The sequence below is a fragment of the Drosophila guanche genome, unplaced genomic scaffold (genome assembly GCF_900245975.1).
Source record: "Drosophila guanche unplaced genomic scaffold, DGUA_6, whole genome shotgun sequence".
Taxonomy (NCBI): Eukaryota; Metazoa; Arthropoda; class Insecta; order Diptera; family Drosophilidae; genus Drosophila; species Drosophila guanche.
Genome location: NW_022995749.1, coordinates 2,353,374 through 2,379,312, shown reverse-complemented (window position 1 = coordinate 2,379,312; position 25,939 = coordinate 2,353,374). Strand labels below are relative to the sequence as shown.

Sequence of the window (25,939 nt, the reverse complement as noted above, 5' to 3'; positions counted from 1 at the left end):
ATTGTCATTAGGATTGTCTGAGGAACGCATTCCCTTACCTTGACGAAATATGATGTCCAAGGCGGCTCTTTGCATTGTTTCAAGTATGCGGTCAACACTTCCGAGGCACGGGGCTTTAATAAAACGCGGGTAAGATGCATTGCATGCTCCAAAATGAATGGGAAAATGGTTTATTATGTTTGTTTATGTTTGTTTTTGAAATCGAATTGGAGCTCATTATGCAACGTAAATATGAGTCGAGATTTGGTGTGACCCTCAGAAATATACCACAGTACCAAACAATATACCAAAGAAGCACAGACCGTTCATATTGCTCGATTTTCATATTCTGTTGAATATTACCAGCCACCTAGGGCTTTAAGCTATTGTAATATAATTGTATACAATTGCTGAATCAAATCTCCACAAAAGGGCTATTTGAAAAGTTCCCTTTTGCGCATGGGATATTTAAAAAAATGAACAAATGAATCAGTTATGGCACAAAAGAACCGCAACTGACTCAATTGACTACAGACCCTCGTTGGAAATTCAAAATTCAATGCCCGTCTCTTTGTTTAATTTATTTTCCTCCTTAGTGTGCTGGCGAATGCCAGTAATAGAAGTAAATCTGACCGAGCTCGCCTGGTAGAGCACTTCGATCCGGTGCCCATTGCCAACGAGAAGCTGCTGGAGTACGAGAATGGTTCAAGTGAACGCCAGGAACTGGACTCTTCGCTGCAAAAAATTCTGTCCACAGTGAAGCACGTGCCCATTGTGATCGATGGCGAGGAGCATAAACTTGGGAACGAGCTGCTGCAGATCTTGCCGTACAACATCAAGAGGCCCATAGCTCGATATGGCCACGCGTCTCACGGGATGTTGGAAACGGCCATGGAGAAGACAGTGGAGGCGCAGGAGCGATGGGACAGGACACAGTTGAGTGAGCGGATGTACATCTGGCAAAGGGCAGCTGAGATGATAGCCACCAAATACCGGTTTGACATTGTCGCCGCCACAATGCTCGGCCAGGGAAAGACGCTGCGGCAGGCGGAGATGGATGTGGCCGAACTCGTCGATTTTATGCGCATCAGTCCCGCCTTCCTGCGCGACGTGGCCAGCTATGAGCCCATCAACGACTGCCCCGACACGCAGCACAACTACGTGCGACTGCGTGGCTTGACCGGGTTCGTGGCTGCTATCAGTCCCTTCAACTACACCAGCATTGCGGCCAATTTGGCCTTTACACCGGCCCTGATGGGAAACGCGGTGATGTGGAAGCCCTCGGACTCGGCCATTCTGTCTAATTGGTTCGTGTTTCAGGCCATGCGCGACGCTGGACTGCCCGATGGTGTGGTCAACTTTATTCCCTCCGAGGAGACGACCTTTGCCGCGGCCGTCACGCAGCACTCCAAGCTGGCTGGGATTCACTTTACGGGCACCGCGGGAGTGCTGAAGGTGCTGTGGCAGCTGGTGGCCAACAACATAAATATCTACGAGAACTATCCACGACTGGTGGGTGACTCTGGCGGCAAGAACTTCCACTTTGTGCACTCGTCTGCCGATCCAGAGACAGCGGTGGCATGCACCATTCGAGCGGCCTTCGAGTATGCGGGCCAGAAGTGCTCCTCCTGCTCGATGCTCTACGTGCCCCAGTCGCTGTGGGAGTCGCACATCAAGCAGCCTCTGCTGCAGATCAGCTCCAAGCTCTTTGTCAGCAAAGCCACCTACTGTGAGTGCTTCTACTCGGCGCTGATCAACAGGCAGGCCTACAATCGCATCTACATGTGGCTGCGGTACATCGGGCTGAATCCCGACTGCGAGCTCCTCACCGGCGGCACGTGCTGCCGGAAGCAGGGCTACTACGTGGATCCCACCATTGTGCAGGTGCACGACCTCAACGATCGCATCTGCAGGGAGGAGCTGCTCGGGCCCATCCTCTGCGTTCATGTCTATGCGGACGAGCAGTTGCCGCAGACCATGGCAAAGGTGGCCGAAATAAATCACGGCCCCATCGGCTCTGTCTTTGCCAGCGACGCTGATTTCATCGATGAGGCCTACAGGGTCTTCAAGTTTAATGTGGCAAATCTGAATGTCAACGACAAATCCACTGGCGCCATGGTGGCCAAGCAGCCCTTTGGAGCCGGCCACAAGACGGGCACCAGCGACAAACTGGGCAGTCCGCACTCCCTGCTGCGTTGGACGTCCCCGCAGGTGATCAAGGAGTCCTTCAAGCCACACCTCAACGTCTACTATCCCTACATGGAGATCAGTGAACACATAAAGAACATTGGCAAGCCACAGCCCAAGCCGGAAAGCAAACCACAAACTCAAACGGAGACCAGAGATGACACCCAAGTGGCATGAATGACTCCCGTGGCTGGTGGTGTTCAGTCAGAGATCGGTCACAAAATTTGAATTGTTGTATAAGAAAAGGGGAAAAATATACTAAAATAAAAACTTGAGGGAATATTCTGTATAAAGTAAGCCAAGTTTTTAATTCCTACTTTTTCCATTGCCTCATCTAAGAGGCTGAAACTTTTCCGTCTCATTATTTTGTTAATATGTCAGTCGCCTGACCATATCCTAAATAGTAAAAGAAATAGTTATGCGCACTGAGAAACGGAAACTAATTTTGATTCTGCAAAGACGATTGGATAACTGATTTAATTATATTTTGTATTATAAATTATGAAATGTCTGCATGGAGTGAGCGGCAGTGTCTAGTCTGTGTCATCAGTTGCCTACTGCTATCAATCGCCGCTGCAGCAAACAGCCCAAAGATGAATCAGCAGGAGGCCGCCACATGGAGTGGAAGAATGGGCCGCAATAGTGCTGCCCGGCGGCTGCATACCCAACTGCTCTACGATGCCTATCGTGATCGTCTGAGGGCCGAGGAAGAGGTAAGGGAGGAGGAAGGCAAGGACGCAGCAATGGACGAGCAGTCACTGGAGCATTCATGGAAATACTTTGATCGAGTTTCAAAGGAAGACAGAGAAGAAGCAGCCGCTGAGAAGAAGAAGCCTCCAGTCAGTGGAATGTTAATATTAAAAATGAACAACGAACCAGCAGCCATCAACTCCACAGCAAAGGCGACGCATCAACAGGAAGAGGAGAACCGTGTCAAAGCCTTGCAGCTGCAGCCAGTTGCTGTTGCAACCTCAAGGCCAATCCCAAAGCTCTCGAGTGAGAAACTCTCCACATCACTGGGGGAGACGCTAACCAAATCAGGATCGCTTGGGCTCAGTGCTGTGACTCGACTAATGGATGCCCTCGAGCAGCTCGAGCAGAATGACTTGGTAAGCGAATTGGCAAAGAGAATCGGCGCTGGAATGGAGACAAAATTGAGCAGCAACAGCTCCCTGTTGCTGGGTCTAGCCACAAGTGAACAGACTCTCAACGAGCTACTCGATGACGTGGATCCGCAGAGGGTTGCGACACATTTCAAGAATGTCCTCAAAGACTTGAAGAAGCGTCGACCGGTTGACCAGCTGGGTGGCCTCTATGACGATTATCTGCAAATATTCAATCAAGCGCTCAGTGGACAGAAGTTTGCGCGTGCGTCCACAAGTAAAGGAGAAGGACCTGAACAGACCAGGAAATATGTGAAGCTGCAAAAACCTCCAGCAGGGGAAACCAAATACGCGAATGCCTTGGAGACGTTCCTCAAGATGAGCAAGGAGAATCAGTTGAACGGCGGCCTCAAGCCGTACTACTTGCCGAAGTCCAAGAACCGACAACTCATCTGGAATGAGGTTCCACTGATCAAGCCGGAGCACAGCGCAGAGCCACAAAAGTTGAAGGCAGAAAGCATGAGAAGGCTTCACGACGTTAAGAAGAAACTCAAGCTACTGGACAGCGATGAGCGTGACTCCAAAATGAAGCTCAAAACGCAGCCTGGCACTGCGGAAGTTGAGTCTGCTCCGGCGCTGGATGCCAATGTGATTATCAATGGCTTGAAGGCGATCAAGAAGGCGCCGTTCTACAATCTCTTCGTTGAGTACCAAAGGCAGATGCTGAACCTCAAGCAGAGTCTGCAATGCAAGCAGGATTGGTGGAAGAATGTGATGGATAAAGGAGCGGAATTTGCCAGTGCAATGTCGAAGCGGAATGTGCCCAATTATCTCTACCCGCTGCCAGCTCCCGGAGTTCCCAGTGCTCCTGCTGTGCCTGCTCCAGTGCCCTTTCCCGAGGCACTAATGAAGCAAGCGGGTTCCATGCCGCAGATCGGGGGCAATGTGATGGACAATATGGCCAGTCAAATGAATATTTCTCCACTGGAGTTGGCCCAGCGGCTAGTGGGTTCGAGTCCACGTCCCATCGCTACAGCTACAGAACGAATGCCCACAGAATATGGTCCTGTGCAGGGACCGCTGGGTAAGTGGTTGTAGTTTCGGTAAAGGCTTAGCCCACAATCTTTGACGCACTCTTTTCAGTTGGACAGCTGATGAGTGTGCCACTGAATACAGTCCGGAAAACGCAGCAGTTTGTGCCACAAACATCTGTGCAGCCGCCACAGATGAAGGAGAATATTATAGCAGAACCGACGACACTCGAGCCACCAGTGCAGGACCAACCAGCACAGGAGCCATCAAAGAATGTCTCTTCGAAACATGAGAGCACATTGGGACAGGAATCATCCAACATAGCGCCAGTACTGGACAAGATACTGCAGCGCTTGGAGACAATTCAGGAGCTGAAGTGCAACAGCTCGACCTTCAAGGTCGACGAAAAGGAGGAGCTTCCGGATCTGCCCTGTTGCTTTGCCGATGCAGATGGTTGGGCAACACTTCTACACTAATTCCAACACAATTTAATGCTCTCTGCCCCATAGCTGCACCCTGCGACATAAATGGTTCTTGGGAGTCCCACTATACGGGCGTGCGGATCAACATTCGAACACCCAAGAAGGGCAAACAGCGCGAGGGAGAGTCGAAGCCAACTTGTTACAATCCCAAAGGAGACAAGTCGCGGCGACAGTGCGTGAAGATGAACCAATCGCAGCTGAAGGATAAGTCTGATGCCAAGAAGGAGGAGCAGCTGCACGGCGGCCTGACGCTCAATGTCAGTGTGCAGGAAATTGTGCCGCCGCGAACCCATGCGATCTTCGAGAACCTCACCGAGTGGGATGTTTCGGGGCAATCGTTGAGCGAATTGGGTGGCCCCATCTCGCTGGCATTCCGCAAGGTGAAATCTAATCAAATTGTCAACTTTGTGGGCTACTGCCGCAACTGTGGCTGCGTGGATACGATATTTGGATCGTGGACATTCTGCCAGCCGTCTCGGGACTGTCAGGACATCACCATGTCCATTACGGACAAGCGGGATCTGCTGAGGAGATACAATCTGGACGAGAAGCGCAGGAATCGCTACAAGGAGCAGCTCTATCTGGGCAGCAAGTTTGCCCGCTTGGAGAAGGAACGAATGGAGGCCGAACTGATGAAGTTCGAGAGGTCCACGCTCCCGCCGCAACTGCAACAGAATTAGGCAGCTTCCCGACTCTTTTAACTTATTCAATTGTGTTCTGTGTGTTTGCAATTATTTTCTTTGTATATTTTTTAAGAATTTCACAAACGTTTCGCCTGTTCTTTCTGATGGTTGATGAAGGACATGGCATAGCCAATGGATCGCTTCACGCAGTGTTCATCCATTTGGTCGTGCGACTTGCACTGACGCAGCTGATCCGTCACGTACTCCACAATTCGCTTCCTGAGTTGTTCGTTGTCGATGCGATCCAGACGCTTCTCCACCTTGGGCATCAGCACATAGGACTGGGGATGATCGGCCACGTCGCAGGGCCACACCGAGGAGTGTCTGTGCGACCAGCTGGGACTCGCCTCCGGCGACTCTCGCGATTCACTCGATTCGCGCAGAGTGCGTGCCTGGCCCAATGCCAGCGCTGTGGCGAGTACTAAGAAGAGCAGAAAGCGCATTGCGTTGAACGAATGAAACTAAGTATTTGATTGCTAAGCCACTGGGTTGCTCAGGTTTTATAGGCCTTATCAGCTACCAAAACCGCTGACCGACCCTTTCATGTGTCCATTTGGCAAGGGCCTCAGCCTCAGCCGCAGTCTCAGTCTCAGTCTCAGTCTCAAGCCTGCAATCTGTGCACGTCTCAGTTGGCTTCTAAACTGTTCTTTGATAAGAAAGTTCACTGGCCTTGGTAAGTTGATTTTGCACTGACAAAATGGGGTGCGGAGGAGCAGACTTTGTCAGTCTCTAACGATAATCTCTACCGATTGAGTGGCAACTATTATAATTACCTACTATATGCCAGGGACACTTTGCCCTCTTCTTAATCTACATTTACAATTTAAAACAGCTCATTCGATCACTTTTGTATGTTCTTGGCAATCCATTCGATAATGTCCTCAATGCCGCTGCCTGTCCTCGCCGAACACTCGAGTATATTCCACTCTCGACCCTCCAAACGCCTCAGACCCAGCAGATCGACGACGGAGCGACTGCACAGTGCACCCAGAGCTTCCTGTTTATTGGCCACAATTAGCAGTGGAATCTGCTGCAGTCGCTCATCCAGCAGAACATCGCAGAGCACACAACGAGCCTCGCTCAGCCGCGCTGCATCCTTGCAGTCGATGACAAAGATCTGCGAATGGATCTCTCATTAAATGGGATCAATCAAGCATTCTAGAGTTAGCATCTTACCAATGCCCTCACATGCTGATAGTAGTTGGCCCATAGAACTCGGTCTTTCAGCTGTCCGCCTAGATCAAACATTTTTATTTTGCTTCCTTTGACTTTAAGGTGCAGCTCAGTGGCCACCAGAGAGGCAGCCACTTGCTGTAAAATAGATTATAAAGATAACATCAATATCGGATTGGACACAAACAGCTTACAGCGTCACACAGTTTGTCAGCTAGGCGGGCAGTCAGTGAGGATTTGCCAGCATTGTCCAGACCCAAAACAAGTAGACAGGAATCTGTCTCACTTTTGGGCAGAAACTTGCGAATGAGCGACAAGCACATTGAGTTCTTATTTTATTTAGAAGTAGAAGTAAAACTGAATATTTACTAGATGTACATATATATTTATGAGTCGAACCTTAACATAGAGCGTAGCACACAACGTAGCGGATTGCTTAGATTATTTCTTCATGTTCCTGCACACCCAGTCCATGCCCTCCTTCAGTCCCGTGGCATTGACAGCCGTGCAGGCCTTGATCTCCCATGTGCGCCCCTGCAGCTGAACCAAACTCATTTTCTCCGCCACCTCGGAGGCAGTCATGGCGTCGGGCATGTCCTGCTTGTTGGCAAACACCAGCAAGGGCACCTGCTTCAGGCGATTGTCCATCAAGAGTTCAAATAGTTCGCTGCCAGCCTCCGGCAGGCGGGCACGATCCGTGCAGTCAATTACGTAGATCTGTTAAAGGGGTAGAGAGAGTGTTTTTAGATAGATTACAAGATTATTATCTCCATGTAGACTCACCAGAACATCGGTATTGGCAAAGTAATTCTTCCAATAGGGCCGAATCTTCCACTGGCCGCCGATGTCCCACACATTGAGCTTGAAGCCATCGGCTGCCACGGACTTGATGTTGAACCCGGCCGTGGGTGTTACCTGCAGGGGTTCACTCCTTATTTTTGGGGAAAAACAGAAACGCTTCTGTTTCTTTTTCATACGAACCGTTGTTATATCCTCCGACGCCAGTTGCTTCAGAATCGTGGTCTTGCCCGCATTGTCCAGGCCAAGGAGCAGAATTCGTGCCTCCTTTTCTGGATTCGGTCGCAGTTTGCGTAACAGCGAAAGCAGACCCTAGATTAATAAAATATTATTAGTTTCCATTTACAATTTTTGAATTGTGAGGAGGGCGCCAAAAGCACAGAGCAGTGCTGGCAAAAGCACCGAGCGACTAGTGCTGGGCAACGCAGCTTTTACTTATGTATCCATGGCAACACGATCGACGACAACAAACAGAATTAGATTTTCGGGAAAAATTACTTAATAACAATTTATAATTGGCCATTACGCCACGAAAGTGTCCAACGAGAAGTGCATAACCTACTTACCATCTTGCTCGATCTGAAGGCGGCGACAGCTCGTCACTATCTGTCCCGGAGATTTTGTACGATAAGGCGGCGCGCAGTGCGAGCGCTCCTGAACGTGTCTTTTGGATTAGGAGGAAAACTGATAGAGAAAAAACACCACCAAACACAACATTTCAGGTTCAACGCCAGGCACCAACTGCTCAACAATTCTCTCAACGCTCCACCAACCAACAACAACAGCAGCAGCAGCAGCAACAAGAGCGGGCCAAAAGCGTCGCTACGCAACCGCCCGGTCTGGGGCTTGGGTCTGTGTCTGGTCGGGCCGTGTGTGGAGCCGTCCGAAACGGAAGAAGATGCGACAGTTACTATTTACGGGCTTCAACGCATTTGGCCAGCATGAATTTGTAAACAGCCCCCACGACGAGTGCGCTGCCAGTGCAGGTTTTCGTGGTTTGTAACTGGCAACAAAGCCGCCGCCGCGCCCGCTCTCTCATTCAATTGAAATGTATACTAAGCAGTCCTTTCATTATAGAAATAAGTGCGCACGACCGCGGCAATAACAACACAAAGAACCAGTGCACGATCTCATTCGCTTGGCGTTACACCGCCTATGCATTGGGCCGGAAGTTGTCGCTGCGGGGCCTCCTCGAGACGGAGCCGGGCGAGTGCGTGGAAGTGGAAGCGCCTGGAGAGATAAAAGCCTTGGCCGCTGGCGACTCGCACTGCCTGGTTCTGCTGTGCACTGGCGAGCTGTACAAAATCCAGCCCAAACTGGAGGCGACACTGCAAGCGATTAGACTGGAAAATCCCCCCCGACCAAGTACGGCAACGAAGCGGACTATTTTCGGTGCGGTCAAGGCTTCTGCGCCTCCCAGCATCGAGCACATTGCCTGCGGAACGAACATCAATGTGGCTGTGAACTCTGAAAATGCGGTGTACTCCATACCCAGCTGCCTGCATCAGTTCCCCGATCGACAGTGGCGAGTCCAACAGCTGGAATGTGGCCATGAGCATGCTCTGCTTCTCAATGGAAACGGCGACGTGTACACCTGGGGAAATGGCCTGTAGGTATTCCCATTGATGATGATTCATGGTCTTTTTGATTGTTTGGTTTACTTATCCAAAGTCGCGGACAGCTGGGACAAGTGGCGTTATGTGTGGAAGAGACGCCCCAATTAATAGAGTCGCTAGCGGGGATCAAAGTAAGTTCCTTTCCTCGCTTCTTATCTCATTTTGTGACACTCGTGTGTTAATTGTAGATAACTGGCATTGCTGCCGGCGGATGGCACAGTGCGGCTATATCCGCATTCGGAGATCTCTACACTTGGGGTCTCAACTGCAGTGGACAACTGGGCATGCGCGTCATGAAACCCAATGGCTTGCAGAAGGAGCCCACCGTGTATCCCCTACCTCAGCTGCACGATCTGCCCGACTGCTGCTGCTGCTCCAGCAAAGAGAGTGGGGCTAAAGACACAGACGTCTGTGAGCCTCTCAAAGTTTTCGCCGGCTCTCGTCACACCCTGCTGATTCGACGGTGTGGGAGGCTATGGGCTAGTGGCTGGTGCATCCACGGTCAGTTGGGCAAGCAACTGTGTGAGCAGAACTTTTTGGACGCATTCCAAGCTCTTCATAGATTTGGTGCAGACCCCGATGTCGTCAACGTTCTCTGTGGCCCTTGGGCAACGCTGCTCATGGTTAGGCAAAAGGAGAGTGTTTCCACTGATGATCCCATATCATCAAGATGTTAAAAAGTTTTTTTATTTATTTATTTTATTTGTCGAGAATAAATTACATATTGACTCTATTATCTACGTCTATTCAAAATTGATGAAAATCAAAGCCTCTACTGGGACAGGCCGCTTTCGGCGCCCCTTTGATTGGGGCGCCCGAACACACCCCTGGCCTTCTCGTCCACATACCATTTGGAGCCCACTGGCGCCAGAGTTCATAAAAATTTCGTCAAAGTTCATAAAATTGCCACCAAAACCTGGCGGCGCTATGTATTACACCGGCCAGCTTGTGTCAGAAAGACCTTTTTTCACTTTCATGGCGTCAATCTTTTGACAGATATAAATTTAAAAAAGTTTGATGCTAATGTTAACTGTCCAATGTTAATGTTAAATGTCTATGTTAAATACAAATGTCCGCAAAAATATTAAGCAGTTTATCTACCAAAATAGATACAATTCGCAAAAGTTTGCTGAAAGTAACAAGCGGACATGAGCGATAAGCAGCTAAATGTAAACGTTAAGTGTAATATGGCTCTCAATGGCAATCAGTCAACGGCAGCAGCTACAACTGTTAGCAGGTCTGTTAGCACACTGAAACAAACCATAAAATGTTATATAGCTATAATTGTATCCGGAGCCAGCCAATAACGGTCATTAAATTTTAAATTTAAATTCAAATCCAAAATCCAAACAATTTTTATTAAATAGCTCACTGTTAATTTAGAATGCTGCAAATGCTTTGCATGGGCTTACGTGAAGTTCAAAACATAATTACTATGGCATCCAAAAATATTGAATGAAAACCGTAACTAGAACAAGAACACTAAAGCTAAATGACGTAGCATGATCCGCCTTGCCCCTAAGATCAATCGAAATTACTATAGGATTTAATTCGAAGTGTTTTTTAACACTTACGTGTGCCTGGGAACATTTTCCTTGAATTCCGATTTGATATTTCCTTTTGGCTTGTACCGCGCCACAACATAATGGTTTCCATCCCTGTGAAGTTGAGGGTGATTGGTCGGTTTTCCTAATTTTATCAATGAACGATTCACTCACTTTGTAACGAGGCCAATGCCCAGTTTGGTAGAAGATTTCCAGATCATGGCCGTGAAGTGTTCTGTTTCCGCGTTCAACCTTGGTGAAGAAAAATCGTGTAGGACCTTCTCCAAATACCAGCTCTCTATGCAATCTATTGGCTTGAAGAAAGTTATGCACATGTTTTCTGTATACCCAACACCATTCGATGGCTCGATTTTACCCTTTTCGGACAGAGTCTGTGTGACAAAAAACATCAGTTAGTTGCGTGGGATTTAGTTTCGCATTGAATTATACCTTTGCATATTCTTGACATTCGGTGGATAGATCGTCATCCAGCTGCAGTTTTGGGCAACTGTGTTCTTTTCTTAACTCATTGTGACGCTTAAGCGCCTCCTTAGCAAAGTCCCCTTGGATGGGCGCGATCTACAATTTAAGTTTAATTTTATTAGTGCTTTTTGCACTATTTATGGTATTTCACTCACCACATAAATTGCTAAAAAGATCAGAATAATTGTAGCCTGCATTGTACATCAATTTGTTTCAACTTAAAAGTTTTTACTTTGAAATCATTGAGGTATACATATAGACTGGCAGTAGAATCCAGGGTTAGAACGATATAATTCTTATGCATTCGACAAAGCTGTTCTTCAAATGTCATCACAAAGACTACTTTTGTTTCCATCAGGAATCTTTTGGAAACCTACTTCCAGTAAGCTTTCCCATACTGATAAAAATCGTTTTTAAGGATCTCAGGACTAGGCATATTGTATGTAGAATCATTTTAATAAGTGATCCAACCCAAATCAGACATTGAATTGTTTAAATATTAGGGCCAGTGGCCTCACAAGGCATTCAAGACACTCCCTTCCTTTCGTTGTTTAACTTAAAATATCTGAATTATCTGAAAGGTTCTAGTGCTCGTTCCATTTTATATCAAATCTTTCGGTTAAAAATCATTAAGAGTCTACAGTCACCAGTTAACGGCGGCATCGCCTACAGGGCGGCACACAAATTTGTTCGTCTTGGGGTAGGACTGCAGCCGTTGATGTGCCATTGTGCCGTAGCCGTCGACGTCGCAGTAAATTTAATCAGTAAATTTTATTTTTAAAAATGTTATTAAACAATATTTGCCATAGCAAAAGTCAGACGAACATAGTGCAATAAACTTTTCAGCACTTGTGACTCGTCAGACCCGATGAGTGGCCGTGCGGCCAGCCTGACTGCCTGACTGCCTGACTGCCTGACTGATTGACTGTCGTCGAGTTGGGCTGTTGTTGCTTGGGCTTTTGTTGTGTTGGGGTTTTTCTTTGTTTTAGCTTGTAACTTGGTGGGCTATTTTCCGCGAAGGCGTGATAATTTCGATTTCGTTGAAGTGTGATCCGCGGGAAGGTTTTGATAGGCAAGTTCTTCGTGCGCCATGCGTGTGCTTGATACGTGATTCAACTTAGAATCGTTTTAGTATTTCCAGAAATCGCATGGACTGTTCTCTAAAGGATACCTTTGGGAAGCGATATCCATGCTTCCTTCAAACATTTCCATGCATTTTTTGCGAGTTTCAAATCTTGACTTACCCCCCTCCATCGAACGCATTGTAGCGCCTTCAATGGCCGCCTCTGTCCAACCGTCTATAAATTCAGAGTATATATGTACATACGAGTATATGTGCGTACAGCTGTGTGGTCTGTGTAGCGGAGTTGAGTTCAACGCTTTCATGTTATTTGCCAAATGAAAAAGTAGAAAACAAATGTTTATCTTATAATGCACTCTGTGTGGCAGTTCAGTTCTGGAGACTCACGGACAGACCAGACGGAATGCGGTGCGGTGCGTAAATAGGCTTTGCTTTTGGGCTTTACTTTTTCATTTTATGAGCGGTTTTTTGTTGGCAAACTTTGTTATCGACAAAAAAAGAACCCTGGCTGGAATATTCTGCCAGAGGACCACATAGATGGACGCGCAGAAGAGGGTGCGGTGAAGGTGGCAAGACGGCGAACCAGCGGGTGCTTGTCACTTTTAGGTCGCAAAACTATTTGCAGCTAGAAATTGCCACCGCAGAATGACTAAGAGAGTGCCGGGCAGAGAAACAGAGCGGGAGAGATGGAGCGATGGTGAGTTCAAGCGCCTGACTCAAGGCAATCACTGTCTGCAGCTTATCAGGGGTGGGTAGGCAGAGCGGCAGAGGCGGCAGCAACCACTTGAGGGCCTGTCGACGACCATCCCAAGTACGAAAAGTGCTAATTGTGGACCCCTACCACCCCTTCCCCTTCTCCTTCCCATTCCTTCCATCATCATGTTGGGCTTTTCGTTTCTCGAAAAGTGTAATTCATGCGTGCCAGGAGACGCCAAAGTTTCAACAGAAATCAGTCAAACATAACCGAAAACACGAAAGAGTGCTGAAGGACTGGAGTACATACACACAAACACACACATATGCATTCCCTTCTGACTGCAAAATATCTTTATAAAATATTCTCGAATATATTACAATGCATCTGGTCTAAGGTAGGAGTGGGAGCATGTTTGCTTGGGTTCCACCGTCCGAGTGCGTGCAACACAGATCACTGTTTGATAGTTGTGGCAACTCCTGCTAGCGCCTCATCAGCATGACACCACTGGCCTTTCTCCCTCTCCCGTTTGTTGTGTGCAAAGGTCTCATCACTTGGCCCGCTCCCTGACCTACCTTGGCGCTTGTCTGCGCTCTGAGCGAGTATCTGTGTGGGCGTCTCTCTCTCTCTTTCTCCGCAGTGTGTGTGTCTGCGCCTATTTACTTTTTGGCGTACATTGAACCGCAAGAACTCAACTCAAATGCCAAGCATTCCGCACCGCCCCCACAACTAATCATCACTTTGTTTTTGCGTTAATGACTTGCCTTGTCCCGCGCCCCAACTCTCTCTGGCTCTCTCTTTCGTATCCGCATCCCTCTGGGGAGGCACACACTTAAGTGAATACACAAAAAACGAGGAGCAGAACGTGTTTCCAAAACGTTTTGGCATCCCAAATGCAAATGGAAGTCGTCACCCGCTCCTGTCCTACCACTCAAAGTGCCATAAAAATTATGCATGAATGTATTTGCTTCATTTCTGCACTTGCTGCCGACTGCAACACATGCCTGCCCAAATATAAAAAAGCCCCAACACGTCCCCTGCCCCGCACCGCCCTTGACTAGCCAAAAAAGAAACAAACAAAAATGAAAACAGAAAAAATTGTAGAACGAATGAAGGGAACGGAACAGAACGGAACGGAACGAATGCAGCGTCGCATTTTTACGGCTCCATTCATGTGACGACGGAAGTGTCAAGTGGCTGTTGGCAACTCCTCGTCGACGGGCGACTACTCTCCTCATCCTGCACGTCCTTTTCGTCAACGTCGCCGTAGCTGGTGCTTCTGCTGCTGCTGCTGCTGCTGCTGCCGTTGCCTTCGTCGCTCTGCATCGAAAATGCCGTTATTGTTGCCAGTTGTCTACATGCTCTATGCTCTCTATGCTCCATGTACATCACATCACATCACATCACTCCGACCCCTACCAGGAGACGTCTACGTGCGCCTCCAAGTTACATTCTGCTTGCCAATCTCCCTCGTCCGCCGTGATGGCGTCTGCCGTTGAGTGGGCAAACTTTTTAACGTACATATGTATGGATGTATGAACATATGTACATAGTCTGTGTGGGTGTATTTCACATTTTTTGTTCACATTTTCCCCATTTTTTGTGTGCCTGTGTGCCTGTGTGCCTGTGTGTGTGTGTGTACTTTGCTTCCTTTTTCTATGCCCTTCATTTAGGTGGCTTTGTTCTTTTCGGAGTACAGTTGTGCGCGCAGGGGTAAGTAGCCTCTGTCAAGTAGATGGCTAAGTAGACGGAGATTTTTGATACGAACCAATATTTGATGCAAGTGAGACATACAGAAGCATGCAAGAAACCTATGTACGAAGGGCATTTGGATAAATACTGAGAAAAGTACTAAGAAAACTTAGACTTGTGCTTACAGCAAGATCTTCCCATGAGTAACATTGCAAAAGGCAGCCTTGGATGTCCGTTTAAAAGATGAATAAACCTTAAACAAATGATCATAAGACAGAAGCTTCCATTTACAGTAGCCCAACCAGCATGGAAAGTGATTTCCCAAGCAGCCACAGCACTAAAGGAAAGTTAAGTTTCCATTGCCCAGTCGCCTCAGTCGGCTCAGTTGTATCCTCTTTTCGGCCCTCCCTGCTGCTGCGACTGCCATGACAGCTGTCTAATTTGTAAGTGAAATTTGCGTTGACAACTTGATTGTCCTTACACAAAAGAACAGCCTAATTACAGTTACCCACTTAGCTAACCAGCAATGATAGACCCGATTACATGATTACAATGTTCGCTGTCCGCAGCACAAGCTAAAATCCATGGCCATGTCCACGACCACGACCAGCAGACAGTCCTCCTGCATCCCTCTTTATGGGAGAGTTTTCGCTTTCGCTTTCGTTCTTGTTGTCGCTTTCTGGCCTAGCGCATCCTATCCTCGGAGCTGGTTAGCTGGCTGGACATTTGCATTGCGTCTGCCTGTCTAATGAAATTCCGTTGGCAGCTCCTCTGGCTGCACGACCTTCGCCTGGCATCGTTCGTTCCCCGCCCCATGCCGACCCGGCCCGACTAGTTGCAGTTTTTGGTCAAACAAAACGCCCAAAACGGCGCCATTCATAGCCACACAGCCACAGCCACAGCCATAGCCGCGACCATGACCAGGGCCGTTTCCAATGCTGCGCTGCGCTGCGCTGTGCTGTGCTGTGCCTTTGCCTGGCTGGTTCTCTGGGTCTCTCTGGCTGGTTGTCGGTTGTTATTTTTGGCGCAGCATCAACATGGAAACGTGCTGCCAGCCAGTGCCAGACTGCATTTGCCGCGTGCCGCGTGCCACATGCCGCCAGCTGCCGCTGCCTGCTGACTGCTCTACGTACAACATATACATATGTATGTATGATTGTACATATCTGTGGCAATGGGGCGACGTGGGCATTGGAGTTGGACTCGGATTTTGTATTTGTGTGTGTGGGGCATTGCATCCTCGGTGCCAGTGGCATTGACATTGGCGGGCGAAAGTGTGGCACCAGGCCCAGGCAGGCACACTTCTTCTGCCTGTTGCTCTTGTATTTTTGGCTTGTGGCATGCCACACACACACACACACACACACACACAAACAGCAAATGGCACACGCCGCGTATACGTAATGTAACTGCTCTATTTTTATGTTCGCTTCACCATGAGTCACTTGCATGTGGGGATTATGTGGTTAGTCAGTTCATGATTCCAAGTTGGATCAACGTTGAGTGAGAACACTTTGGAAAAGAACTTCAATTCATTCTCCATGAACTGGATAACCTTAGAATTGATATCTTCTCCCTGTCTGGCATTGAGCACGAGTATCACTTCCAAAGTTTTCAACTCTCCGCTTCAAGCAAGCGGTCTTCAAGTTGTCGATAAGCCTTCAGCTCCATTTTCATCTTCATTTCCATCTTCATGCTCCCCATGTGAGAATCTATTTCCATTTTTAATCTCACTCTTCTTACGATAATATGCACAATTTTTTCCGTTGTCTGCCCCGAAAAAAACCGTTGGACCACATGGCTGTCTGCTGTCTTCTCCCTTCTCCCTTCCGTCTGCTGTTTGCTTCTCTCCCCAATCTCCTGTCTGGCTATCAGTGTCTGTCCTTCGGGGCCTGGCCCTGGCCCAAAGTGCTCGCACATTCGATTTACATGGCTCAATACTTGGGGATTCTATAGTTCCGTCTACGACTCACAACTCCAACTTCGACTATGATTCTGGTGCATGGATATTTTTCCTCTGCTCGTTTCATCGGTTCCGCCGTGGTTTTTTTTTGCCTTTTTCTTGTTTGCATATTAAAATTTCATATGAATTTTTTGCTTTATTAATATCTTGCAGTTATTTTTGTTGGTTGCGTCGCTCTGGCTGACTGGTGTCCCAGGGTTAGTTGGGTTCTTGCTCCATTTGCCCCATCAAACTGCACATGGAAATTAAATTTCATTTGTGTCTTATAGGGGAGAGGCGGAGGTTTTTGAGGTTCTCGTTCTCTGCATCTGCATTTCGATGTGGCTACAGATCTGGGGTTTAGCCAGCGCGATTTATTGAATTATTTAGCCAGCAGCTGGTAAATTCGATTTGCACGCTGCCAGCCATATCAGATACATTTACCAGCATACCACGTAGCTAGCTGTATCCGTATGCTATGGGGCCTTGCCTTACACGTATTCTCATCATCGTGCGGAGTTCAACTAATTTGTTTTTACTCCAGTGCATCGACGACGACGTCATTGAAAATTAGACAAATTGATGGAGTCAAAAAGGCAAAAAAATATATACAAATAATGCGAAAAAACAGAGAATATTTACAATATTGCATGGTATGTGTAGTATGAAGCGAAGAAGTTGTGGAGTCGAACAGCTCCAATACAGCTGCACAATCAATTTGCACACACACACACACACACACACACAGCCACACAGCGACACAGCGATGGCATGTCATTTAAGTAGCAAACATCGCGCGCCCCCAAATGTCCGAATGGTAGGGGTACTCGCTCTCGCGTTCACTTGTGTTTTCATACTTTCATACAAGTGTATATATGAATACCTATTGGGAAATCTACAATTATCAGATGTATTTAATCCTTCAAGCAATTTACATGAGGATTACATTTTTTGTGGGTAAAGAATAATGAAGATGATCACTTTCCTATCGTTGCCACTTGTTTATGCTACGAGTTTGCCAGGCAGACAGAACCACGTGTTTACCTCGGCTACTTAATGATGCAATGAAGTAATTATGTATTATGGTTTTACAAGAAACTTTCACAAAAATGCACGCATGAGTACCCCTCTGCCAAGAGACATTCTATCTCTCTTTTGGCTGTTTTGTGCAGTTTTTTTGTTGTTGTTGTTTCTGCTTCTGCTTCTGCTTCTGCTGGCTGGCTGGTGCTTCTTCTTTTTGTGCGCCTCGACGCGTCACCGATTCGCTGTGCGTGCCCTGTGCACCATGTGTGTGTGTGTTGCATGCGTTTGTGTGTGAAGTTTATTCAACCAAAGGTTCGGTTCATTGAACTTGGCCGAATGGCGAATATTCGGTTGTCGTAGGTTAGGCAGCCGGGCGCCCATTGTGCATTCACGAAATGAAGTTGCGGCGAGTTAAGCACACTCACCACTCACTCCATCCACTCCACTCACTTTTTCTCAACTTCTTCTTCCTCCCTCCTTCTCTCTCCCCCTCTCTCTCTTTCTCTCTTTCGGGAAGCATACACATGTACACATGTGGAATGCATTTATGAGAACGCACAAAAGAAGAACTGAATAGCTGGCTGACTGACTGACTGACTGACGCAAAAATGTGACGAAAAGTGCAATGGAAAATGCATTCACACTTACACACACACACACACACACACACATGCGCACATATCAAAAGCGCATAAAAAGCAATATAAGCACTTTATGGCACTGAGGAAACGTCGTTTGGGCAGCGCAGCGCAGCGCAGCCTTTCCATGTGTCGTTTCTTTTGGAAGTGCCCAAAGAGCGTGGGGGGGGGGGGGAAGACCCCGCGTAAGGTTAATCATTAACATTTGTCATAGAGCTAATAAAGAAGCAACGGTACCACTTTGGGGAGTGGATTCTAAATAAATACTTAAACAAAATGTATTTTTATCTTAGATAGCAGCTTACAGCTGCTAACTGCCTTGCTGACAATTGTAACTCTAATAAATCTCATTTCATTTGCATGGCTCTCCTCTCGAGTGTCCCAAGACTCCATCCCTTAGTCCAAGCCCACACTTTGGCCAGTTCTTGTTGCCAAATAAGCGCTTTGTCTGTTCTATGAAATTTTACGCCTTGATGGCTTTTGCCCGGCTCTGCTTTGATTCCGCTGCCTTTCAATTGTCACCAACGAAGATCCGCCAGTCAACGTCAACTTACCACAACATCTGCCAGAGGAGGAGTTGTCGGAGTAGGAAACTGGCTGGCTGACTGACTGTCTGTCTGTCTGCTGAGCTCGGTTCGGTGGCGTCTTGAGGCTGAGGCAGAGGCTGAGGCTGAGGCAGAGGCAGAGTCAGAGTCAGAGACAGAGGCCGCCCAAAGCTTTCATAGACGAAATATGAGGCGCAACCGAAATGGCAAACGAAGCCGGGTGGAACTACTCTACTAGCGGACCCAATCTTCTGTCTTTCCCAGCTGCTTCTGCTTCCAGCACCTCCAGTCTGTGCCCACCAGCCAGCTCTTCATCATTTTGCATATGGGTAATTTGAGAACATTTGCGCTTTAACTGCATGTAAAAAACAAAAACAACAACAAAACAAAAAAGGGAAAAGTGCAGCATAAAAAAAAAAGAGTCGACGAAGAAAAATATGTGCACATGTGTCGCCTGGTTCGGTTTGGTCTGGTCTGGTCTGGCCTGGCCTGGATATCTCTGTGCATATCTCTGTGGCCGTGTCCATGGTGTAGTACTTTCAAAGGCCTAAACCGATGTTTTCTCGTTGTTGCTGACTTTGAGGGCTTCATCATCTGCTTTCGGCTGGCTAGTTGGCTTGGTTGGACCGACGAAAACTGACAGCGACGAGCCGGTCTACGCCGGTGAAGTGGAGTGGTGTGGTGTGGTGTGGAGTGGCTTAGGCTTAGGTATTTGGTCTAGGCGCTGCCACCAACTGGCCAAGGGTAGGAGATTCCGGCAACAACAAGAAGAACAACCTCAACTGGCGGCACATTTCAAGTTGACTTTATTTTCAGCGTCTGCCTCTGCTGGGCTGGTGCCTGTCGTTTGGTCTTTCGGTCTTTCGGCCTCTCAGTTTGCATTTTTACTTTGCACTCTGTTTATTTTTCATTTCTTTTTTATTCTTCCTTTGTTGTTGTTGTTGCTTGGCTCCGAAACTTGATGAATTGGGAATTAATTCCTTTGACATTGTTTTCTCAATTCCAGAAGAACGCATGGAATCCTTCGATACCGCGCAGTCGGAGATTGGACATACGTGAAGGACTGGAATTATAGATTCAATTATTGGCCAAGTCGGCTATGAAGCTGATAGAATGTGACTGTAGTAAGTTTTGCTGCCCTTCGATGCATTTTGAAACACCAAACTGTAACAAGTATTTTGTATCCTTAACTCTTAGGCCCACCCATTCACTCTGTGTTGTCTGTTAGTCAATGACAATGAAGCTAAATCATCGTCCATAGTCCATATTTAAATCGTTCTCTAATTCAACGTTTCCCCCACTAATACCCTGGGAGCTTTGGCCAAACCCATGTCTGACTCTGACCATTCCTCAGCTACAGATACGCCGGCAAACATGTGTTGCATGCCGGCATTTTGGGCATTTGATATCTTTTATGGCACAACTCAATGAAATTGTTTTTCCACTAGCACCGCACTCTTACTCTCACTCACCCCTCCCGGTGCCTGTGCTGCCTTTCCCTCTCACTCGCACTGAAACAGACATTTATTTACACATTGGCTAAGCCCGTGACTTTTCTGCCACCCCTCTGTGGGACTCGGGGACTCGCCTGGGCTCGATTCCCCCAATTCAGCTTTGTCTCCTCCCCTCCACAGCGCTCCCTCTCCTTCAGCCTGGCCAAAGTTCATTGCACTTTTTGCGCAGAATTTGTTGCCTAACCAGCCGGAGAACAAACGCACGGACGCACGGACAGTGTGTGTTGCCGTTGCCGCTGCCACTGCTGCTGCTATTGTTGTACTCTGCGTTTGAGTAGCGACAACATCAAGTAAAGTTGCCAACTGCCAGAAGTAAAGTCTTTGCAGTGGTCACTCTTTGAAAATGATTCAAAATCAAGAAGAATTAAAGCCTCAATCGAGTCTCAATTTCTTGCAGGGTATCCAAACATCGGCCTTTCTGCAGCTATCCTTTCATCTTGTTTTTGTTGCTGCCACTTCTGCTGCTGCTGTTACTCTCCTGCTCTCCGACTCTCTCTCTCTCGCTCTCTCTCTCACTGGCGTTTTTTAGGCCGTTTGAGTGTGTGCGAGTGTTTTTTTTTTCGTGTTTGGCGTTAACATTGGCAGCAGGTGTTTGACATTGCGTCAAAGGTATCGTTGTTGTTGCTGCTGTTATGCTGCTTGCCTGTGCCTGTGCCTGTGCCTGCCTCAATGCCTGGCCTGGCCTGGCCTGGCCTGACAGCCTGCCACAGGAAGCCATACAGTTTGAGTGTGTGTGTGTGTGTGTGTACGAGTGTGCGTTGGCCAAGTTGTTTTCATTGTTAACAAGCTCTCTGTTGTTGTAGGTCGCAAAATGTGAGCCAAACAGGAGGCCAAGGGACAGCGCCGGCAGAGGGGGGATTTCAGCTTATGCGAAATTAACTTTCGGCGTGTAAATGGGTTCCACAATTAGAGCTTGGAAATTGTGAGTTGTTGTTTTCGTCGAGATATGCCAAAGGGTCTAATTTGGCTACAAGTATGGGATGAATGCGTACACGGCATCTATCGTTGGTCATTAACCTGTGAATATCGAAGCTCAACGACAATTGAGTGTACCTACCGGACTGGACTACCGGAATTATCTTTGGCAAAAACAAATACTTTCTCATGGCATATAAATAATAGAAAAGTCGTGGAAGGAACAGGCCTAAGGATAATGAAATGGATACTGCATGCATATCCAGTCAAACAAGGACACTTAGAGATAATACTCGTACATAGTTTCCCTCCTCCAGCTAATCTACGATTTGCAATTGGTCAATGACTGTGCACTGCTCAAATTGCATGGTCGAATAAATGTTCGCAACTAATCAGAATCAGAATCAGAAGCTGGCAATGGCAATGGCAATTGGCCCGAATCAAATAGGACTTGAGCTGGCATTCGAGTGAAATGTGCTCGATGCCCGGTGCTCGATATGTCTATGAATATACTATATGCTAAAATAAATATCTGTTCAACGTTCTGCTCCTCCACTTAAGCCGCCAGCCCTCTGCCCCGTCCATTGATTGCTAATTTGATGCCCATTTGCTGTGGGTTTTTTTTCCATTTTTTCCCATTTTGTTGTTTTGTGTTGTGCCTCTGTTTGCCATTGGCCAACAGCTGCAATTGAAGGCAAATATTGCGTATACGCCCCGTCTGTCCGCCAGCACTTACGCATGATTTTCCGTTTGTCCATTTCTTTTTTTTTCTAAGCAGTGGAAGGAAGGGTTGAGTGCAGCAGCAGCAGCAGCAGCAGCAGCAGCAGCAACGTCTGCATGCATAATGCATGTGAAAACGCATAAAAGGATATTGATCTGCCCCCGGCCACCAAAGCGACCGCTATGCATCAGCCAGGCCTGCCAGGCCTGCCAGGATGGTGGCTGATGGAGGAAGAACTGAGGGTGGGGCAGCCGCAAAAGTTTTTTTTTGTGTTTGCAGCGAGAGAGAAGGAGTTGGCCAAGACAGCGAGAGTGTGCTGTAGGCCTCGAAAATTGCGTTCGCATTTCAGTATAATTTTCCCCATTTACGTGTACATATGTACAAGTTTTTATATGAGCTACTCATCGAGCCGAAGGGTATGCTGTAGACATACCAACGAATGCAACACACAGAAGGAAGTATTTTCAAACGCATTAAATATTTAAAAATATTTATTTGAAACGGTCAAGTCGATTATGATTAGAAAATTAATTTTCCCCATGTATTGGGTGATTCTCAGTCGCATTGGCGACTCTGTACATCCACACATGACTTGCGCTGTACATACTTTTAGCCATTATATGCAATTCTGTGGCGCAACTTACGCACTTTTCGCTGTGCGTTTTGTGTTTGTGCTCGCATGCGTCACGCGTCCTGCGTGTGCCAGGCCCCCAGCTCCAGTTGGAGCTCCTGCAGCTCTGCTTCTGCTGCTAGCCATAGAGTGCGTGAGTTTCTGCTGCTTATGCAATATTTATAATTTTAATCATATTTTCCATTTCCATTTCCATTTCCATACCCACACAATACTCTTGCGACTCATTCTGCGCACTGCAGCACAGTGCTCGGCCTTAAGTTGCATTTAAAAGATTTCTGATACCCAAGTACCTACGTCTCCCACTCTCCACTCTCCACTCTCCAGTTGCACAGTTCTTCAGTTCTCCGTTTCTCTGGCGGTCCCCCGTCTGCAGTTGTGATCCCCTGCTTGGGGCACTTCCTGTCGGCCAAAAAGTAAAATTCATTTCCCAAGCCCCAGCACAAAGTCATGTCACTCAGGGCCAAACGAAAATTCCTCTGCCCAAAACAAACCGAAATGCAAAAAAACGAGAAGAGAACAAAAAAACCTTAGGAAAAGGCAGAGAACTTTGCATTTATAATTAAGCGAAAAACAAGGGCCACCAGCAGCAACATTAAATGCCCCGGCCAGCCGAGCCCCACAGATGCCTGTGGCAGATGCGATAGAACGACTCTTTCATGGCGATAACGACAAAGTCGGCGGGGGCTGGGCTTTGAGTGTCTGTCAATCTTTCCATTTAATCCACTTACCCAACTTGAATCATTTGAAGATACCTATACTAAAGGAAAGCGCCTTCTGCAACTGCAGGATATAACTTTTAGTTGCTATTTAGTCCACCATTACCTGAATTGGTAGAGGTTGAATGGGAAATCTGATGAAATCCAGAGCATTCCTTAAGGGTTCCAGTAATAAGGCACAATGAAGAAATGCTTAGCTTTGAGCAAACTGGACAAATGCAGAAGGCTTAAAAGGATATCCCTAGTGCAAGGACTGTACATTCATAATAAATTGTGTGTTCAAAGCCACTGGCCGGAGATCCTTTTGAAAAATTAGTTTGCAAGGTGGGAGCAGCTCCTTGTGTGTGGGGTTTCCACCTTTTGATATTTTAGCGTGTGACGAATTTTCAAATTATTTGTTGTGGCTTTTTGGTAGTAAATTTGCGAAGTTTTCGTGCGCTGTCCTCCTCTTTTCGGAGGGGGCCTTGCATATTTGACAACATTTAAGCCGAGCCAGTACGGGCCGTGTTAAGCTAAGTGCTGGCTAAGGCTAAGCTGAGTTGGCAAAAAGAACAATGTTGGCCTTCTCCAGCCAGCCCCGCTTCAACATCGAAACGACCAACGACAAATTTATGATAATTTCGAGCGAAAAAATGCCGCTGATGGAGCCGTCGTTTGTGGAGACCATAGAATGACATTAGTGCATCGTCCATTATTGCCTCGAAACATGCTCTTTTGTTGTTTCGGTCGAAACATTTTCATGGCCCATGGCAGCACAGCACCTCATCCTCATGCCGCCCCACAGCACAGCACAGCACAGCACAGCCCAAGCCGGACGGACACGGCCAGGGCCTTTTGTCGGAAAAGTTATGACCGCCGGCAAATTGTAAATTATATTTAATTAAGGCTGCATTTCGAATACTCGTACAGACCGAGGCCCCAACTGCTGCTCATTCGTTCTTAAAAAACAAATCCAGCAAAAAAAAAAAAGGGAAACATTCAATTGCATTTTTAATTAGGCGTCTGTCCCGACTGTCCTCTCCCTGCACATCGACAGCTTTATGCTTTGGCTTTTTGGAATATTCATATGACACACCTAGAAGAGATATGTGCTGGCCAGCAACAGGACATGCAAAGCGTTTAAAACTAGTAAAACACACGGGGATCGGGGATACATAAATGTTATGCATGCATCTGGGTTTGTGGTTCTACGACTTTTACTGAAGGACTTGTGCTGATAGATGAGTTCCTTAGGCTGTTTGCAGTGAAAGTTTCCTCAGACAGAGAGCGAGAGAGAGGTTAAGTCCTTCTACTACAAATGTGGATCTAGAAGGAACCTTTCTTCCGGTATGCCAACTGCGCATCTTGCCTCCAAGTCTGTTCGCTCATTAACCTGATGGCTTGTCACAACTCTGCTGCTCCACATAACTCACACACTCACACAGCTACGACTGTATCTGTATCTATGTGTGTTTGTGCGGTCATCTGCTGGTGCAGCCAATTGGCTCTCATAAATTTTTGGCTATCGTTGACACGACAAAAAACTTGCAGCCCGACTAAGTTCTTGGCCAGGCTGGTTGCACATATTTTTCCATTATTAATGTGTGCACAGGCAAGAGGCTGTTGGCCAGCTGCCATTGGCCATTGGCAATCGACGAAACAAAAACAAAACGAAAGGCCACAATCGAAAAAAGTGGTTTTTCTATATATTTTTCTAAAATCAAAATGTCCACTTTTTGCTCATCAACGCCGCTGCCTGCTGTTGCTGTTACCTTGCCTTTGCCTGGTCTTTGGCCAAAGTTGTCGCCAGGTTTTTGCCGTGCTCGACTCGGCAATGTCATTAACTTGGCCAACGCCGCCTGCTCCAGCTACAGCTCCGACTCCGACTCCGACTCCAGCGGTGCCATGTGCGCTGACATGGCTACATGATGCGCGATTTGAGCTTTAATGTTCATTCACTTTGTGGCTTTTTCTGCTTGCTACAGCTGCTGCTGCTGCTGCTGCAGTTGCAACTGAAGCTGAAGCTGCTTCTAATTTTGCCAAAGCACAAAAAAAAGCGCGTGTACAATTATAAAATGCATTTCATTGCTAGCTAGATGGCTATTTGCTGGCCCATCCCCATCCCCATCCCCATCCCAGTCCAGCCCATCCCCAGACGCAATGACTTTGATTTCGTGTCGCCAAATTGTTGAGTTGCCGCCGCCTCAAACCGAGAGGAAGAGGTTCATTAAAAAAGTATTTCAGCGCTGATTTTGCCACACATTTTTTGATTGCCAACTGCCAGGCAGTCAGGCAGTTGGCTCCTTGACTGTGGTCAGTGGCAGGCTGAATCGATCGAAACAAGTTGCTGCCGCCGCCTGCTGCAACAAAAAGTTGACCAGCAGCTGGGCCGCTCCTCATCATCCTCAGCCCATTCCCGCACTCCACCCTGCATCATCCCCATCTCCATCTCCATCATCTCGCAGCGAAGTGATTACCTTTGGGGTACCCTCCGCTGCCACTTGCACTCAAGATTTGTGGTTTAGGGAACCCTCCGTTTCGGAAGACCGACGAAAATATTCCAAGGCAACTTCCAGCGAATAGCTCAAGTGATTGACACTCAGGAAATGTGAGGGAATTTGATGGGCTTTTACGATTAGCCGCTTAAGGCATTAGACAAAATGAGAATTTGCATATTTTTGCCTTTGCCTGTATGGCCAATGCATAATTAGAATTCATAGACATGTGTCGTGGCCGTGGACAACAACAGTCGCAGCGAAGTCGCA

The 25,939-nt window shown here is 47.4% G+C and overlaps 7 protein-coding genes across 10 annotated transcripts; 3 read left to right on the top strand and 4 right to left on the bottom strand.

The window, feature by feature from the left end:
• Positions 1 to 2: 2 nt before the first annotated feature.
• On the top strand, positions 3 to 2,398 carry LOC117585391 (delta-1-pyrroline-5-carboxylate dehydrogenase, mitochondrial). The gene is made up of 2 exons (XM_034274853.1): positions 3 to 129; positions 576 to 2,398. Exons 1-2 carry the CDS (start codon positions 50 to 52, stop codon positions 2,341 to 2,343), a joined length of 1,848 nt encoding a protein of 615 aa, XP_034130744.1. The 5' UTR covers positions 3 to 49; the 3' UTR covers positions 2,344 to 2,398.
• Positions 2,399 to 2,550: 152 nt separating this feature from the next.
• On the top strand, positions 2,551 to 5,502 carry LOC117585390. Its single transcript, XM_034274852.1, has 3 exons — positions 2,551 to 4,353; positions 4,413 to 4,754; positions 4,811 to 5,502. Exons 1-3 carry the CDS (start codon positions 2,673 to 2,675, stop codon positions 5,461 to 5,463), a joined length of 2,676 nt encoding a protein of 891 aa, XP_034130743.1. The 5' UTR covers positions 2,551 to 2,672; the 3' UTR covers positions 5,464 to 5,502.
• A 28-nt stretch (positions 5,503 to 5,530) lies between these two features.
• On the bottom strand, positions 5,531 to 5,939 carry LOC117585404. The gene has a single exon (XM_034274873.1). It carries the CDS (start codon positions 5,907 to 5,909, stop codon positions 5,544 to 5,546), a length of 366 nt encoding a protein of 121 aa, XP_034130764.1. The 5' UTR covers positions 5,910 to 5,939; the 3' UTR covers positions 5,531 to 5,543.
• A 296-nt stretch (positions 5,940 to 6,235) lies between these two features.
• On the bottom strand, positions 6,236 to 7,007 carry LOC117585403 (ADP-ribosylation factor-like protein 3). The gene is made up of 3 exons (XM_034274872.1): positions 6,834 to 7,007; positions 6,643 to 6,777; positions 6,236 to 6,583 (listed from the first exon to the last, which is right to left on the bottom strand). The coding sequence occupies exons 1-3, from the start codon at positions 6,960 to 6,962 to the stop codon at positions 6,308 to 6,310; spliced, it is 540 nt and encodes a 179-aa protein (XP_034130763.1). The 5' UTR covers positions 6,963 to 7,007; the 3' UTR covers positions 6,236 to 6,307.
• LOC117585400 (ADP-ribosylation factor-like protein 3) lies at positions 7,002 to 8,135 on the bottom strand. 2 transcript variants are annotated; one of them, XM_034274868.1, is made up of 4 exons: positions 8,004 to 8,135; positions 7,621 to 7,749; positions 7,423 to 7,554; positions 7,004 to 7,356 (listed from the first exon to the last, which is right to left on the bottom strand). In XM_034274868.1, the coding sequence occupies exons 1-4, from the start codon at positions 8,004 to 8,006 to the stop codon at positions 7,081 to 7,083; spliced, it is 540 nt and encodes a 179-aa protein (XP_034130759.1). In that variant the 5' UTR covers positions 8,007 to 8,135; the 3' UTR covers positions 7,004 to 7,080. The 2 variants fall into 2 exon arrangements, with proteins under 2 accessions (XP_034130756.1, XP_034130759.1); XM_034274865.1 differs by having other exon boundaries at positions 7,002 to 7,356; positions 7,423 to 7,749.
• A 161-nt stretch (positions 8,136 to 8,296) lies between these two features.
• LOC117585394 (RCC1 domain-containing protein 1) lies at positions 8,297 to 9,786 on the top strand. Of its 2 annotated transcripts, none has more exons than XM_034274857.1 (4): positions 8,297 to 8,432; positions 8,515 to 9,046; positions 9,109 to 9,184; positions 9,242 to 9,786. In XM_034274857.1, exons 1-4 carry the CDS (start codon positions 8,336 to 8,338, stop codon positions 9,728 to 9,730), a joined length of 1,194 nt encoding a protein of 397 aa, XP_034130748.1. In that variant the 5' UTR covers positions 8,297 to 8,335; the 3' UTR covers positions 9,731 to 9,786. The 2 variants fall into 2 exon arrangements, with proteins under 2 accessions (XP_034130748.1, XP_034130749.1); XM_034274858.1 differs by having other exon boundaries at positions 9,109 to 9,194; positions 9,272 to 9,342.
• Positions 9,787 to 10,438: 652 nt separating this feature from the next.
• On the bottom strand, positions 10,439 to 11,376 carry LOC117585402 (Golgi-associated plant pathogenesis-related protein 1-like). 2 transcript variants are annotated; one of them, XM_034274870.1, is made up of 5 exons: positions 11,236 to 11,376; positions 11,048 to 11,176; positions 10,772 to 10,989; positions 10,628 to 10,711; positions 10,439 to 10,571 (listed from the first exon to the last, which is right to left on the bottom strand). In XM_034274870.1, the coding sequence occupies exons 1-5, from the start codon at positions 11,275 to 11,277 to the stop codon at positions 10,487 to 10,489; spliced, it is 558 nt and encodes a 185-aa protein (XP_034130761.1). In that variant the 5' UTR covers positions 11,278 to 11,376; the 3' UTR covers positions 10,439 to 10,486. The 2 variants fall into 2 exon arrangements, with proteins under 2 accessions (XP_034130761.1, XP_034130762.1); XM_034274871.1 differs by having other exon boundaries at positions 10,558 to 10,571; positions 10,624 to 10,711; positions 11,236 to 11,373.
• Between the last annotated feature and the right edge of the window lie 14,563 nt (positions 11,377 to 25,939).

Excerpts from the sequence above, each read along its gene's own strand:
- LOC117585391 (XM_034274853.1), top strand. The coding sequence starts at position 50 with ATGATGTCCAAGGCGGCTCTTTGCATTGTTTCAAGTATGCGGTCAACA. Across the intron at positions 130-575 it reads GGGGCTTTAATAAAACGCGG|TGTGCTGGCGAATGCCAGTA; the intron begins GTAAGATGCATT and ends TTTCCTCCTTAG.
- LOC117585390 (XM_034274852.1), top strand. The coding sequence starts at position 2,673 with ATGTCTGCATGGAGTGAGCGGCAGTGTCTAGTCTGTGTCATCAGTTGC. Across the intron at positions 4,354-4,412 it reads TCCTGTGCAGGGACCGCTGG|TTGGACAGCTGATGAGTGTG; the intron begins GTAAGTGGTTGT and ends CACTCTTTTCAG. Across the intron at positions 4,755-4,810 it reads TTGCTTTGCCGATGCAGATG|CTGCACCCTGCGACATAAAT; the intron begins GTTGGGCAACAC and ends TCTGCCCCATAG.
- LOC117585404 (XM_034274873.1), bottom strand. The coding sequence starts at position 5,909 with ATGCGCTTTCTGCTCTTCTTAGTACTCGCCACAGCGCTGGCATTGGGC.
- LOC117585403 (XM_034274872.1), bottom strand. The coding sequence starts at position 6,962 with ATGTGCTTGTCGCTCATTCGCAAGTTTCTGCCCAAAAGTGAGACAGAT. Across the intron at positions 6,778-6,833 it reads CTGACAAACTGTGTGACGCT|CAAGTGGCTGCCTCTCTGGT; the intron begins GTAAGCTGTTTG and ends TCTATTTTACAG. Across the intron at positions 6,584-6,642 it reads ATCAGCATGTGAGGGCATTG|ATCTTTGTCATCGACTGCAA; the intron begins GTAAGATGCTAA and ends ATCCATTCGCAG.
- LOC117585400 (XM_034274865.1), bottom strand. Across the intron at positions 7,357-7,422 it reads TTGCCAATACCGATGTTCTG|ATCTACGTAATTGACTGCAC; the intron begins GTGAGTCTACAT and ends CCCCTTTAACAG.
- LOC117585394 (XM_034274857.1), top strand. The coding sequence starts at position 8,336 with ATGCGACAGTTACTATTTACGGGCTTCAACGCATTTGGCCAGCATGAA. Across the intron at positions 8,433-8,514 it reads TGCCAGTGCAGGTTTTCGTG|AAATAAGTGCGCACGACCGC; the intron begins GTTTGTAACTGG and ends CTTTCATTATAG. Across the intron at positions 9,185-9,241 it reads AGTCGCTAGCGGGGATCAAA|ATAACTGGCATTGCTGCCGG; the intron begins GTAAGTTCCTTT and ends TGTTAATTGTAG.
- LOC117585402 (XM_034274870.1), bottom strand. The coding sequence starts at position 11,277 with ATGCAGGCTACAATTATTCTGATCTTTTTAGCAATTTATGTG. Across the intron at positions 10,990-11,047 it reads AATGTCAAGAATATGCAAAG|ACTCTGTCCGAAAAGGGTAA; the intron begins GTATAATTCAAT and ends TTTGTCACACAG. Across the intron at positions 10,572-10,627 it reads GAAAATGTTCCCAGGCACAC|GGGCAAGGCGGATCATGCTA; the intron begins GTAAGTGTTAAA and ends GATTGATCTTAG.